The sequence below is a fragment of the Penicillium solitum genome, assembly GCF_028829755.1.
Source record: "Penicillium solitum strain IBT 25940 chromosome Unknown utg000001l_segment0_segment0, whole genome shotgun sequence".
Classification (NCBI taxonomy): domain Eukaryota; kingdom Fungi; phylum Ascomycota; class Eurotiomycetes; order Eurotiales; family Aspergillaceae; genus Penicillium; species Penicillium solitum.
This window is the reverse complement of record NW_027072121.1, coordinates 5,483,007-5,497,816: the sequence shown is the minus strand read 5'-3', so window position 1 is coordinate 5,497,816 and position 14,810 is coordinate 5,483,007. Positions and strand designations below refer to the sequence as shown.

General features: G+C 49.1%; 4 protein-coding genes across 4 annotated transcripts; 1 reads left to right on the top strand and 3 right to left on the bottom strand.

The window, feature by feature from the left end:
- Nucleotides 1–383: 383 nt before the first annotated feature.
- Nucleotides 384–2,455, top strand: N7455_002081 (uncharacterized protein; the record flags this gene model as incomplete). The annotated part of the gene is made up of 8 exons (XM_040950987.2): nucleotides 384–521; nucleotides 590–990; nucleotides 1,041–1,156; nucleotides 1,207–1,384; nucleotides 1,446–1,760; nucleotides 1,816–2,145; nucleotides 2,209–2,280; nucleotides 2,359–2,455. The coding sequence occupies 8 exons, from the start codon at nucleotides 384–386 to the stop codon at nucleotides 2,453–2,455; spliced, it is 1,647 nt and encodes a 548-aa protein (XP_040818431.2).
- A 324-nt stretch (nucleotides 2,456–2,779) lies between these two features.
- N7455_002080 (cleavage polyadenylation factor subunit CFT2) lies at nucleotides 2,780–6,001 on the bottom strand (the record flags this gene model as incomplete). The annotated part of the gene is made up of 2 exons (XM_040951453.2): nucleotides 5,697–6,001; nucleotides 2,780–5,636 (listed from the first exon to the last, which is right to left on the bottom strand). Exons 1-2 carry the CDS (start codon nucleotides 5,843–5,845, stop codon nucleotides 2,780–2,782), a joined length of 3,006 nt encoding a protein of 1,001 aa, XP_040817669.1. The 5' UTR covers nucleotides 5,846–6,001.
- Nucleotides 6,002–6,497: 496 nt separating this feature from the next.
- On the bottom strand, nucleotides 6,498–9,258 carry N7455_002079 (uncharacterized protein; the record flags this gene model as incomplete). The annotated part of the gene is made up of 4 exons (XM_065604219.1): nucleotides 6,498–6,641; nucleotides 6,697–7,322; nucleotides 7,377–7,661; nucleotides 7,980–9,258. The coding sequence occupies 4 exons, from the start codon at nucleotides 9,256–9,258 to the stop codon at nucleotides 6,498–6,500; spliced, it is 2,334 nt and encodes a 777-aa protein (XP_065462710.1).
- A 2,166-nt stretch (nucleotides 9,259–11,424) lies between these two features.
- Nucleotides 11,425–14,739, bottom strand: N7455_002078 (uncharacterized protein; the record flags this gene model as incomplete). The annotated part of the gene is made up of 8 exons (XM_065604218.1): nucleotides 11,425–11,583; nucleotides 11,649–13,462; nucleotides 13,513–13,558; nucleotides 13,613–13,697; nucleotides 13,754–13,792; nucleotides 13,900–14,026; nucleotides 14,091–14,637; nucleotides 14,701–14,739. 8 exons carry the CDS (start codon nucleotides 14,737–14,739, stop codon nucleotides 11,425–11,427), a joined length of 2,856 nt encoding a protein of 951 aa, XP_065462709.1.
- Between the last annotated feature and the right edge of the window lie 71 nt (nucleotides 14,740–14,810).

The window sequence follows — 14,810 nt, the reverse complement described above, 5'->3', positions numbered from 1 at the left end:
CCCCTACTATCCAGAGCTTTGTCCTCCTGTCAGCACCTTAGTTGGGCAAAGCAATTCGCCTTTGCATGACTTGGCCATCATTTTTGGCCATCATTTTCCAAGTCCAATTTTACACTTATCATATTCTCTCCAATCACGTCAGATTTCTAATCCTAGCTCCGGCTCAAGGTCCTTAGGGCATATATTTTTCCCCCTGGTGTGCTCATCTCACCGTCTCTTTTCGGCTTTGATGGCTCCCGTCTAGCCTGAGCCGACTACCCAACTCCCGTACAACGTAGATATAATACAGGACTCCTGTAAGTTCGGATATTTCTCTTTTCTTTTTCCCCCTTATCTTTCCCCCTAAAGCTCCTTGCATATACATTGGTCACATACTCCTTATCATGGACCTGACCGTAAAACCAGACCCGGATCGCAAGTCAAGGGGAGAAAGAGCAGATACACCGGCTCTTCTTCAACCTACAATGGCGACTATTCATGATGATGATGAGCTCTTGCTCGCTCGCATCGGCTATAAGCAGGTATTGGCGCCCAACGCATTGTGACGATCATAGTGGGGCACAATCTGATAACGATCTGCTCGGACTAGGAGTTACGACGAGAGTTCTCCAAATGGTCGACCGTTTCATATGCCATCTCTATTCTGGGGGTCCTCGGTTCCGTGCCGGCGACATTTGGTTCACCGTTAGCGGCTGGTGGCCCAGCCACAGCTGTATGGTGCTGGTTGATCGGTTCATGCATGGCTATGTGCATTGGAAGCTCCGTGGCAGAGTTAGTATCGGCATATCCAACGGCTGGAGGGATGTACTTTGTTACAAAACACGTCGTACCTCCCGATCAGGTCCCCATTTTCTCCTGGATTCAGGGTTGGTGTAACCTCCTTGGACAGACAGCAGGAGTCTCCAGTGTGGCATACACGGTCAGTCAGATGTTGCTGGCATGTGTCAGTATGAATTCGGATCTTGTCGATGGCAAGTATTCCTATGCACCGTAAGTTAGCCAGCCCCAGTTGTTATGTTTCTAAGCTGATATCATTCAAGGACGGCGCTGGAGACCGTTCTAGTATCAATCGCAATTCTATGCATTCTTGGGGTGATTTGTTCATTGACTACGAAATCCTTGCATCGAATTATTCTTTGGTTTGCTCCTATTAATAGTGTGTATCAAGGGAACGTTGTTGTCGAACTTATACTAATGAGTTCACAGTTGGGGCGACTATCTGTATCTGCATTGTGCTGATTACCCTTACACCTGATCTGCAGCCGGCCTCCTGGGTCTTCGGCCATTTCACTGATGGCTCGGGATGGGGCTCAAAAGTCTTTTCCTTTTTCCTGGGCTTCTTATCTGTTGCCTGGACAATGACCGACTACGATGGGACGACACAGTATGCGACCCCGAAATTCATTCCTTCTAACTTACATTCTAACCTTTCACCCTCCTTTTAGTATGTCTGAAGAAACCCATGATGCCGCCGTGCGAGGACCAGTTGCTATCCAAACAGCCGTCCTAGTATCCGGCGCACTCGGATGGCTCCTAACCGTCTCAATGTGCTTCTGTCTAACCGATTTCGAAGGGATCTTAGCCTCCCCTACCGGTCTTCCCGCAGCCCAGATCTTCCTCAATGCCGGTGGCAAGCGGGGTGGCACAATCATGTGGGCATTTGCCATTTTGGTCCAATTCTTCACCGGTTGTTCAGCCATGCTGGCAGATACAAGAATGGCCTATGCCTTTGCTCGAGACGATGCGCTTCCATTTTCAAAGTAGGATGCTTCCAACCATTGCACCTGATTCAAGTTCAGCACTAATACATTATAGGTTCCTTTCCAAGGTCAATCCTCGCACTCATACCCCTGTCAATGCAGTGTGGTTCGTGGTTATCTTCAGCATATGTCTGAACTGCATCGCCATTGGCTCCACGCAAACAGCAACTGCAATCTTCAACATCACTGCCCCGGCACTAGACCTGTCTTATGTGTCTGTCATTCTCGCCCATCAGCTCTATAAATCGAAAGTCAAATTCATTGAAGGCCCCTTTACCCTCGGCAAATGGGGTACTCCTATTAACTACATTGCTGTTGTCTGGGTCTTGTTCATTAGTACAATTCTCTTCTTCCCGCCACAGCTTCCTGTGACGCCCGCGAATATGTAAGGCGCTTGAGCCCGATTGATGTCCAGACATGAAAAAGCATGCTAACATGTCCTGCCTAGGAACTACGCCGTCTGTGTTGGCGGCTTTATTGCCGCTTTTGCTTTGGTATGGTGGTGGGTTGAAGCTCGAGGGTAAGAGACACCTATGATTAGCCCATACTTCTAACATAATTCAAGTGGATACTGACATGTTCTACTTTCTTTCTGCAGAAAATATACTGGTCCTCAGACCAATGATATCATACGAGAAGTTCCCACCGAGGACGATGGCAATGATTCCGGAGAGTCAGGCGAGACCGCTGTTTAGATGACATATTCGTCTCTTACACCACGTTGACATGTGGTTTCATTTTTTAGATCACGGATTAGATATAGACTACGTTCTGCTTGTTTGAAGTTTTGGGCATTTAGAAATGGGTTGTGTTGATTTCGGGTTAAAATTGTGCGTCGATGATAATGCTGTTTTTGCATAGAATACTACATGTGGCATAAACTTAGGCAAACTATTAGAAGAAAACTTCCTTGATTATAAATCTCTTGGTGTTGATAAGAAAGAGGTGGCTATGAATGCTTTATTAATCATGAAGTTATACACCGGGAAAAGATAGAAATACATGTCACGTGTATAGCCTTAGCTGCCTGCAACAACAGCCAAGCCCTCGTAGATTTTCCTTTTGACAGCAAGGAAGCTACCTATTCCACGGCCACCAGGCCGAGCCAGTGAAGACTGCGCCGTTGCTTCAACTTCGATCTTGCCCGTTCCCGATTTGCGCACAGCGACGGACTTGTCAATGAGAAGTGTTCCCTCGCCTCGGAACTCGGCAGTGTGACCAGCAGATTGCATCAGTTTGCGAAGATCGGCCAATCGCAAGTCACCGACATGAAGAGGGCGAGCCATAGATCTGGTTCCTGCAGCCATGCTAGCTGGGAGAGTGTCGAGTAAAGGATATACCTCCACCTTGTCGATTATTTTTGTGTCTGCTTGTTCCAATGTTGGGGCAACAGCGGAAGAGGCTGCTTCGTCTTTCAGCTGCTTGACCTTCTTGCCTGATGTTTCTATTTCCCCGATGTCGGCAGGCTCTGGTCCTCGCAACTGTGCTGTGAGAGCAACGACGCCGAGGCTGCGGACGTGCTGCCAATTCAAGCGTCGAACGAGCGTATTGCTCAGCTTGACCATCCATGCATTTGTATCGACACTTGCATCGATGACTTCACCGTTTGCCGGAGTGAAAATAATGGCAGCCGAGTCAAACGCAGGGTCAGAAACCGTAGCGCCGAGCTTGACTGTCAGAAGTTTCTGGCATTCAGCGGCCAATGCTGACGTTTCCTCTTTCATGCCACCAACCAGGATCAATTTTTGAGGTTGGATGAGTGGGATTAACATCTCCAAGCTGCGCTTGTCGTGCAAGCCCATGAAGTCGATGAAGGCAATCCTAGCGTTGATAGTGATGGTTTGCGTATGATAAATAACCTTCGCGGGGCCTTCGAATGACTGGCCTTCTGCTTCATCTTCAGACTCCGCAGCTACATCGGCGTCTTCACCATCGGTGGCAAGGCTGAGATCATCATCGTCGATCTTCTTGCCATCAATGTGAGGACGCTTCCGTCCTGCTGCGCCGCCAGATAACTTGCGTCCATGGGGGCCGGTGGTATCATCCCATCGTCGCTTTTGACCAAGTTTAGTCTCGGCATCGGTGCGCCGTTGTTGCATATCAATCTCTTCGCGTTCTTCGGCTCGGAGATACTCCTCTGGGCGAATGAATTCTCCATATTCATCTCCCTTCTTTCTCGGTGCCACGTAAGGGAACATGCGCTCGCGGCCCTTCTTGCCGCGCACGTCATAATCATAAACGTTCTTTCGGCGAAGAAGGATATTGATGCCCAGATCTTCGTCGCTAACGGCAAGTTTGCTTCGAGTAGCGTGTGCAAGTGAGGCTGAAAAGTTCAGCGCGCGACCCTGCTGTTCGGGATCCGAGTCCTCGGAAGAGGTAGAGCTCGATCCATCATCGAGGGCATCCGCAGCAGTTTCAAGAGTTTCTTGGCCAAGTGTTTGAGAGGTATCTTGAAGTTGGCGCTTAGTCGCGAGATACTGCTGGTATATTAACTGCTCCCCGGTATCGAGAGGGGCTCGCTGCACATCTGTCCAAGACAGTTCTCGTCCACCGCTGTGGACTTGTTCAATGTGTTCGCCATCTGATCCTTTCTCTAGAGCCACGCCATCTCTTCGTTCCTCGTACCATTCCCAAATCATGCTTCCAATTGTTGTCGAACTCTGTGATGGTTTCGATTCTTCAGTCTTTATATCCTTGCGGAACGACTCCGTCAGCAACAACAGATTGTTGGGTCCTTCGGCCACTTGTCGAAGCGCATCCTTTGAGAAGCCCCAGTCTAGTGATGTATCGGATGCGAGGATTACTTTAGGTCCGGGCTCTGCCAGCAGCTTCTCAAGTCGCTTCTTGCGCTCAATGATCTTGAGATGTTTGAAACTGAATGGCCCCCCGCCCTTGTTAGAGCTCTTGTCCTGTCCACCCGTCCTTTGCCCGTTCGTGACATCTGTGCTTTCTGCCGCTTCAAATTCGCGGACAATGTTCTCGTCCATCCACTCCAGCATGCTTCGAGCGAGTCGGATGGTGTTGGTAACCTTTTTGCCAGCCAGATACAACCCAGCTCCTTGAAGAACATCCTCTTTGTCACCATTTGCGGCATCGCGCCAAGAATGTTCTAGTGAGTAGGCCAATTCAAGAACTCGCGCACTTGTGTCTGTAGGGATGAGGACCGTTCCACCTTTCGCAAGGCTACTTCGGATCATGTCGAGGAGGAGATCGTCTCGCTTTTTCCGACCCCCGGAAGGTGCCAGCTTATCGCCTCCCGTTGTACTGCAGATCAAGGCCGTGGGTTTCCGCAACTGTTCAATGACTTCCGTTCCACTGGCACCAGAGCCACCGAACCACGCAGCACCCGCGACTACGCTCTCGCGAGCTTGGTTCCAATCCATTGCATAAACAATAGATTCCAACCCATGTTGGATATGCCATATTGTTCCACCGACGGTGTGACCGGCATTGTAGGCTGTGAGAGTAAGCCCGTTCAACGGCGGAGAGAAAGGCGATGGGAGAGGTTGGTGTGGTTGGGAATATTTAAGTGGCTGAATGAGAGAGAAGTATCGAGAAATTTCCTCCGCTGTCGGCGATTGAAGAAGTATTCGGCTTGTGCTGCCAGCGGCTTCGGTATCTCCGCCCGACACAGTCGCAGATCCTGCTGACGATGCGCCCGGCTCTGAAACAGAAGCCTTGGGTAGAAATGTGGCAGCAAGCGGAGCGGAGGCATAAAGGTCTTGTAAGAGCGTACGGCCGAAAGCGATGACGGGATTCGTTGCATAGATTGGGATTTGCGTGAAGAGGGGGAACGTTCGGCAGCAATGGACTAGAGCGCCAATATGGGCGGGCGTTGCGTGTGTCAAGAGAATGAGGGAAAGTGTAGGAATATGCCTGATAGTAATATTAGCTCATCTGAATTCAAACGAGGAAACGCGTTGATCGCATGCTCACTTCTCAAGTTCCGCTAAATCAAGGGTATTAAACTTATCATCCCAGCCAACATCCACTAGGATCTTGATGCCTCCATCAAGCTCCAGGATAGACTGCGATGCCCTCGAAGATGACGACTGGGCGCCGAGGAGGGGAGTGAAAGTGAACATCTTGAGAGTCTGCCGTTACTCACGGCAAACCTAGCAGCCGCGATTGTTCTGGATCAGCGATGCAGCGACAGATCGGTCACAATCAATGCAGCTGTATGCCTCAAGGTATTTAGTCAGTTCCAGGATTGATCCATTATCCCAGAGTGTCAAATTGATCCGACATTGGCGAACAAAGACAAGAGATACCAGACGGCGGGTGAGCTGTTTGTTCGGTTTGCACGTGACGTCTAATAGAACCATTGTATACGAACCATTGTATACATCGAGTCCTTCGCTCAACACCTTTAAGATATTTTGTTACTTACCAGCTGTGGGTATCTCTTGACTTTTAATTTGGCTACTAACATATATCTGAGCTCCACGCAACCAAACATTGCCTTGTGATGATGCCATGTTCTACAACGGGACTTGAATATACAACTACAGTGAACAACATACATGCTTCACTTCAACCCAGTGCTGTAAGAATATAATGAATGCTTATCGAGAGAATAATGGAGATCAAATAAAACTATCCCCAAAAAACCAACAAATTGAAATAATAAGGCATAGGCATCCTAAACTCCAAATATATATAACTCCGGTTAAACGGCCCTCCAACAATAGGAATATCCCAAACTCCACTATGAAACTATGGAGGTACACAATAGACTTATCTAAACGACGACCACCGGGCTGAACTGACTGACTGCTCTTTTGCAGGTGTTGGTCTTGGCCTTCTTTTACCTTGTCCCTTGCTCCGTCTTTTCGATCTCGAGATCTTCGCGCGTGCCGCAGGCGCAGGAGTTATCCCAATCTAATTGAATATGATCAGCGTGATTCTCAAAAAGTTCAATGGATGAGACACTTACCGGATTCTGCCATTGACTGAAAGGCCGATGTCTTTCAGCCCAAGGTGGCAGCGTAGCGTCGACTGTGGGTTTGATCTCATGGTCCACCAATTCCTCCCCTGCCCACACTCTGGCTCGGCGAACAGCAGGAGGGTCAGGGAAATGTCTCGCCCTCTGAATTGGGTTTTTGAGATATGCCTTGGCCTGTTCCAGGAACTCATCTTGCAGATTAGGCGGAATCTCAGGACTAGGTGCATCCGCCTGTGATCTTGCACCCGCCTGATTTCCTGTAGTCTTCTTCAACAGTGCCACCGGCGGTTTGTCTGATATTTTCTCTGCTGCAGCTGCTCGCATTTCATCCCGTTTTTCCTTTCCTGCTCGTGCGAACGACATAATTTTGTTCATCATGATCTCAGTCGCTGTCTTCCTTCGAGTCGCAGGTGGCGATGGTGTTGATGGTGACTCCATCCGCATTCGTTTACTTGACTCTGCAACCCCTCCCGTTTCGAGCTCTCCCATTTCCAACTCTTTCTGTGCGTCTTCCAATGTCTCCAGCGCCTCCCGAAGGGGACTTGGTGATAGCTGTGCTTGGCGCTTTCCTTCTGACGCTTCGTGATGTTCAACACCGCCTAAGCTTTCAACTTGAACTAAACATTAACATCATTGACTGGGGCGATAGATAAACAAGTAGATCGACTCACAATTCTTTTGCTTCTTTCTATAATACCTCTCAATCTGTTCAGGGCTGAAGAGCCCATCATGGGACACTGGGGACAGGCTATTTGTCGATTGGGCGCTATTATCGTCAGCGGCATTGAACTTGCTAGGCTCACTGGTCTTGGAAGAAGCGCTGACCTCGCTGTCAGAGCCGGAGCTCGAGAAAACGCTACTACTAGGTGATTGTTCTCGAGAGCCTCGGGCTGAGTTGGGCTCAACCTGATCGTCATCGGCGTCACCAAAGATTGAACCATCTTCTGAGGCTGCATCTAGAGCCCACGGGTTAGCGTACTGTCCGAATAGGTCTTCAGTATGCAACATGTAATATCAAAGGGATCAGTCCTCCTCTTCCCCAGAAACGTGACAACCAATCAAAGACCTCGTCCCAGACGCCTTGGGTAGGAATGCTTCTAGGTAGCTCATTTTGTCTCACAGTATAGTTGATACACTCGCACACCATTCAAAGGGTCCACCGGCACACCCGCCCATATCAAATCATCTGATCACTTTGAATGCATATAGTGAAAGGGAAAGAAACATGCAGAGAATGAGGAAAATCATGTCGAACTAAACACATTTGAACTCACCATTTTGTGCAATTTTTCCATCATTTCCAAGAGGTACAGGGGTTGTCGGTCCCGAATAAACTCCCTCAGGATTTAGTTCCAGGTCGGACTCCCGGGACACAGACGACTTTCTGGACTCGCCTGACTGACTTTCTTCACTGCCCCGTTCGCTCTCCGGGTCCGGGCTTGCAGAGCGTGGGGCAGTTGGCCATTCCTCTAATCTCGGGTGATTGGAGACAATGGGGGGCACGTGAGGCATATACGGTTGTGCCATGCGGTTATTTCGTGGTTGGACTGCCATATTTGGACGATCAAAGTTACTGAAGTAAAAGCCCGAGTCACTTGGTCTTCGACTAGATTGCTGGGAGGATCCTGTGGCAAAGTGTCTTGTGGGGGGCATTGGCGGCAGAGCTGGGTACCAATTGTAACCAACGGCCACAGCCTCGGGCAAGGGGCCCTGGATCAGGGATTTATAGATCTGTTCCCGGATCTCCGTATCACTGAGCGTATGTTCGAGACACAAATACGCAAGTTCGAAAAGAGCCGGGTATCCCAACCCGGTCCATTTCTTGAAGTCTCCTTCTTCAAACGTCCATTGTAAACCTCCGAAGTCTGTCGTAACCCTAGACCTGGAATTTGAGACATGTAGTTTGGAAGGAACTTTTAACCTTTCGGTTCGAGTGACCACCCAACGAGGATGTGGTGCAGCGCCTCCAATATAGACATAGGGTAGAGGTCTGTTAAGATCGTTCTCCACGCCTTCTGGGATGTCGGTCTTCCTCATGTACTTCCAATCCCCGATTTGTAGAACCGGACGGTTTACTCTGGGTGGGCCGATTCGCACAGAAAAATCGGGTGAAGGCAGAGTCTCAACCTTGCGCCTCTTGGCGCGTGGTTCATCGTGGTCTTCTTCGCTTTCTTCGTCTTCGTCCTCATCTTCATCCGATTGATCAGTTGAAGCCTTCACGGCAGGTGCTCTAGCTCTACCCTTTGTGGCCTTTGTATTCTTGGTAGCTTTGGCAACTTTGGCAACTTTGGTGGCTTTAGCAGCTTTGGTATTGGCAACCTTCGCAGCCTTTGCTGCGGCCTTTGCTGCACCCTTATTTGCGTCCTTATCGGCCTTCGCTGCGGCCTTCTCCGCATCCTTTAGCCGCTTCGCTGCATCCGCCGCGGCCTTCTTTCCCTCCTTCTCGGTTTTTATTCTGGCGGCTTTGGCGGCCTTTTCGGCATTGGAAGGTTTAGCCGGTAGAGGCTGGATCTTTGACCCAGTGCCCCCAGCCATTCCTCGAGTTGTGACCATCTTTTCGAGTTTCTCGATGATCCTTTAATCCGATTTGATTTGTTAGCTAGAGAACGTGTAAAATGACAGCACGCGGACCATACTTATTATCAGTTGTTGCTGTTATAGATTATGGTGATTGATTTGATGATAGAAGATTCAAGTCAAGAAAGTCGTGGTGATGATGTTCGTGGTTGAGGATACATCTGGACCTGTTGGCTCTATATTAATAGAAGACCGAGACGGGCCACATATTCGTGCCAGTAGACAAAGCACGAACAGAGAGCAACAGAGAAACATGTAGATATTTACCAATACAAAGAGAGATAAAAATATATTTTCGAGCCCTCTTCTTTGTTAACCGCGCCCAGCTTATTGCAGATGCATCGAGGGCCTTTCGACAAAGAGCGTTTCAGGTCAATCTTGATACAAAGTTCCACTTCGTGCAATTGGAAGTAGCTTTAGCCCAACTCAATCAGGGTTGCTAACAGCTGTAATGCAGCAGGCTTATAACATTGACCGCCATTTTCACGCTGCGAGAATTCGTTCACCCCAGATGAAAGTTTTGAGGGGCTGCAGAATATCAAGGCTAGTTCGTAAGAATGTAACGAAATGAAGTCAATAGAACAGACCACCCAAGTAATCCAAGCAACCGAAGCCGGGCGGCTGAAAGAAAAGAAACAAGAGTATCATCAGACTTTCAACGGCGCATTAAAAACAATGAACAAGGACAGAAACTACAGGAAGCAAGGCAGTACCAAAAATCGATGCTTAATTTGAAAAATAATCACATCAAAGAGAATCCATCCTAGAAACAGAATACCTCGTTTTTGAGCCCAGATGATGAGGCGTGAGCCGGTATTCCTGAGCATTCCGAGAATCCGCACCCATCATGTTTACTTCGGAGGAGAGGAGAGGTCCGGATTTTTGTATTTGAAATTCAAGTAGTATCCTATATATGTAGAAAGTTAAGCATGTCTTCCTGGACACACTGGCGAAGGGGGAATTGCAAAGAGGCCGGCAGGTTAGGGCTTCCAAGGCTACTTCCAAATTGGGGGATATAAACCAGCCATCTCCATCGACAAGCAAAAGCTGGCCAGGTGAGATTAAATTTGGTCTGTGTCCGGATTCGGAAATGGGCCCCCTCATTTTCTATCATGAAAGTGCCTCCAAAACAAAGTAAAACATATTTCCCCGTTGTCTGGGTCTGACATCAGAATCCGACCAGAACGAACAAAGAGCTTTCAGGATCGATGAATCCGTGCGGCCATGAAGAGATATTTACTTGATCGAATCGAATGATCAGCATAGCTGCTGGAATACACCTGGGAAGACGTGCTACTCTGCTGCCATTGCTCTGTGCCGAAGACTCGAAGACTCCATCTCAAATGCTGAAGGGAAGGATCAATACGAGAAAGAAAAAGAATGCGTGCTAACTTCTACCAATTGGGATTGATATGATTGACTAAGTCGGATTCAAACCGTCTTTGACATGGCAAGGGCTATTATTAGCGGACGCCTGTCAGCATACGACAAAGGATATATCTCAAAGTCAGTATCCAAATGGGTATGAAAGCGCCGGCGTACAAACCAGGCCGTTGGGTTTAGGATGGCTTGTAAATTTCAGCATCATGACACAAAGAGAAACATCCTAGTTTTGGAGATGGTGTCTCATGAACCTATCGATCTGGTTGCTGCTAGGATTCCCACATTCTAGTTGAGACTGCTAAAAGAATATTCAGTATTTGTTCTCAGATAACTTTGGGGTTCCAAGTTCGCAAATTTATTAAAGCAGAGAGGAAGAAATTGTCTTGGTACTACTGAAAGAGGATTCAGAAAAATGTACAGATGACCGGGTATTCTTTGAAAAGAGGATAAAGGAACACACAATTATAGGATCTCTCATATGCACATGTGGGATGCAATACATTAACTTCCAGCCTGTCGGCTGATGCAATGTACGAGTATGTAGAAGGAGCATGAGTCAGAAGTAAATAAACACTGGTAGAATAAGAAAACAATAAACAGAAAATACTCTCATCATTCAATTACTCTAGGTATATTGGCAGCCCCCAAGGATAGTGGGACGTCTGCCTTATGTGGTCCTTAATTATGTCGTGATGTTGTAGACCCAAGGAAAAAATTGCGCAATGAAGCGTATACACGCTTCCCATTCAGGTAGACCGTCTACTGCCAGTACCTGGGCTCGTTGAAGACGTGGTAGCGGTGTCCGCGCACACCCTGGCCGTAGAACAAGGCAGGGAAGCGGCGGCCAACGGGGACCATCTCCTCTGGGATACGCATCTCATTTTCGGGTTCGGGCTCGCCAATGACGAACTTTCCAACCTATATCACGAAACAGTCAGAAACTAAGCCCGCGTGGGAGAAGAAATAATAACAACATTACTTACCTGGATCTCTGTATCCGTGATGGTATCACGACTGATTCTGGCGTAGCCAGTGCGGTGCAACTTCTTGAAGAGAAGGTACTCGCACCATCTATCCCAGTCGGTAGGATCAATATCCTTCATTTGGCTACGCTCGCTCACGTAGGTGTTGTAGTTACCCTCGAGCGGCTTGGTGACGAGGTAACTCAACAGGATCAGAGGACGTGGGGAGTCGCCCATCAGCTTTGACAGATACTCACTCTGCAAGCGGCGGTCCTCGGGGTCCTCTTCCTGTCCGGAGTGGAACACAACAACGTCGACCATCTCGCCGTACATGTCGAGTGTGGCGTGGATTGCAGGTGCCAGCTCACCCACAGGCGAAGGGAGAAGGTGGTGCGTAGAGTTGACGATGGGGAACTTGGACAGCAAGGCGGAGCCCCAGGTGTGCTTGTTGGGACCGGGGCCGAAGTCAGTGTAGTAGCCAAGGTCCTCGGCGATGAACTGGGTGACGTCCCTGTTGCCCATGATGATACGCTGGTTGTCGGATTCGAGGAAACCAATAACATCCAGCTCAAGCTCACCAATGACGTCGCGCATGCGGCGCTCGGATGACCACATGTTGTTGTCGAGGCCGAAATGGACAGTCCAGATACCAGCTGTCACAACCTTGTCCTCCTTGTGATAGGGAGTGTAGTCATTGGTCGGGAAGCGGAGGTAGGCGATGGACACGGAAAGCAGTTGCAGCACAGCAAGGACGTAGATATAGTACGATCGCTGTTTCCTGCTGTTGGGGTTGACGGGCTTGTGAGCCTTGCGGGAGCGAGTCGAGTTCGAGGTCGCTGCAGAGAAAACACCTGCACCAATGGAAATCATTGTAGTGGTCATGAGCCAGTCAGTGTGCTCACGAAGGAACGGGCCACCTGGCACGAAGGCATAGGCAACAACCCAAACGTGGAAGAGCAAAAGGGCCACATAGACGATGAAGCCAATACCGAAAGTGCTCGCAGGAGAGTGACGAACGCTGGACATAATCAGAACCGGGGCAACGGCCATGATATAGAAGGCAAGAATGAGAGCGCCATAGAATCCAGTCCAGTGGTGGTAGCAAGTAAGAAGAGCAGCACCAATGGAACCAACACCGAAGGCAGTCCAGCTTCCAGCGATTCTAGGGTGGAAGATGCCGTACACAAGACCGGCTCCCATTGCGAAAATCGTCAGAGCACCGTGAGGAGCTGCAAGCGGTCCGCGCACTGGGTACCCGTCCCAGACCCACGAGATCATGGTACTTGAGTCTGTCAAAAGCGACACGATGGCGAACATCAGAGCGCCAAATCCAACACCAGCAAGAATGGACGAGCCCTTCTTGCCACCTGCTGGCAGGTAATCACCGCCGCTCGTGTTTGAACCTCTCTGGGACCTCAAAACAGCGAACAGAGCGATGAAGATTCCGACTTTGTTCCAGCCACCATTCTCGGCGTGAACAATTGGCCAAAGTGGGTTGTTGGTCTTGCATGCGAACTTGGCAACAACGGACATAATCAAACCAATCCCCCAAGCCATGATACGTGCCTCGAGACGAGGAGTGTTGGCCCTTTCGGAAAAGAAGCTAGCGGTCCATGCTGCACAAGTGGTGGAAAGAGCGAACCCAGTCACAAAGAGGCGGTTGGCAGGATCCTGGAACTTGTATCCGAGAAGACCAACGAGCGAGAGCAGGTGAAGAAGGCGAAGATTCTTCACAGCTGCATATCGCAGGGATGGGATAACGTAGAGCAACGGGGACGTGCAGCAAACAATGGCAACCTCGTAGCCGGAGATACCCATGTGCCAAAGAGGGAAATCTATCAAGATCAGACAAGTCCATCGGTACCAGGGAATATATGTCACTTACACCAGACAAGGACAGGCAGAGCGGTCACTATGGTCCAGAAAACAAACTACAGCCCATGGTTAGTAATGCAAGAGACCAATGATCGACTGGTATGATTTACCCCATTGTAGACATCCGCGGCAGCATCAATGATCTCGGTCCAGAAGAAGCCCTCGCCAAAGGTGTTGCCCACGGGCTTGCCCTTCCTACGTACGTGGTTAATTTCTGGGATGGTTGTAGTCGGTTATGGGATTGAACACACTCTTTTTCCAAGACAGAATCTGCAGTCGTTTTCAATTGCCTAATGAGGACAAACTTAGACAATGTTTTCTTTGTTCAAAACCAATATAGCCTTCGGCACTATACATTTGACGTGGGCAATGTCATTTTGGAAGCCACGGTACATACCCTCTGCTAACACCCTTAACATCTCTCACCACCAGTTCGAAGCTCTCAAAGTCAAGAGCTGTGACAGCATCAAAACCGACATCGAACAGGATTAGGGACCATTCAAAGAAGGCATATTTGGTATAGGCTAAAGATTTGACTGATTAGCATGCGGTAACCCCAGTTAGATGCTCACGAGTGCAAGTACTCACCACCAGGAACCTTGTGGACCTTGTGTTGAATGAAATAGTAGATCAACGGAACCAATGTTCCAAAGAACAAGCTAGCCATAATTTTACGGTACTTGACGGCACGGCGGTTGTTCGGGCTGAGCGCAAGGCAACCTAGGGTCCACGGCAAAGTGGCCACCAAGTACGAGATCATGAAGATGTCATGCCAGTCGTGGTCATCGGTAGATGTGACATATGTCCAACCACCACATGTCAATGTCCGGAAGATGCCCACGCCGGCAACCAACTTGGGTAAGGTCGAGTTCGGACGCGAAGTGAGGATGTACCACAGGAAGACGAGGGCAAAGCGAGGACCAGAAGTAATTGCGATGAAGACCTGGAAAAAGGACCGTTCGGGATATCGGTCACCGATGGTCGCAGACACGGAGGGGAACCATTCAATTGGATAGCCGTAATGTTCATTTTGGACGATCTTGTGGTAGTGCAAAGCAACGCCGACAATCAACGCGCTGAGGAACGCAGCATATGCGAAAACCGTGTGAGTCCATGCGACCCATTTGCCGTTGATCTACAAAAAACATCAAGTCAGTGGCGTTTCTAGATCCGCATTGGAGGGTGCCTTAGAACTTACGGCAACCACGGCATCTCCGTCCTTGTATCGGGGAGCCATGGCGGCGCAGAGGTAAAGACAATCTCTGCACCGGTTTGATAAAAAAATTCAAAAATTGAGAAAGAAAAGAG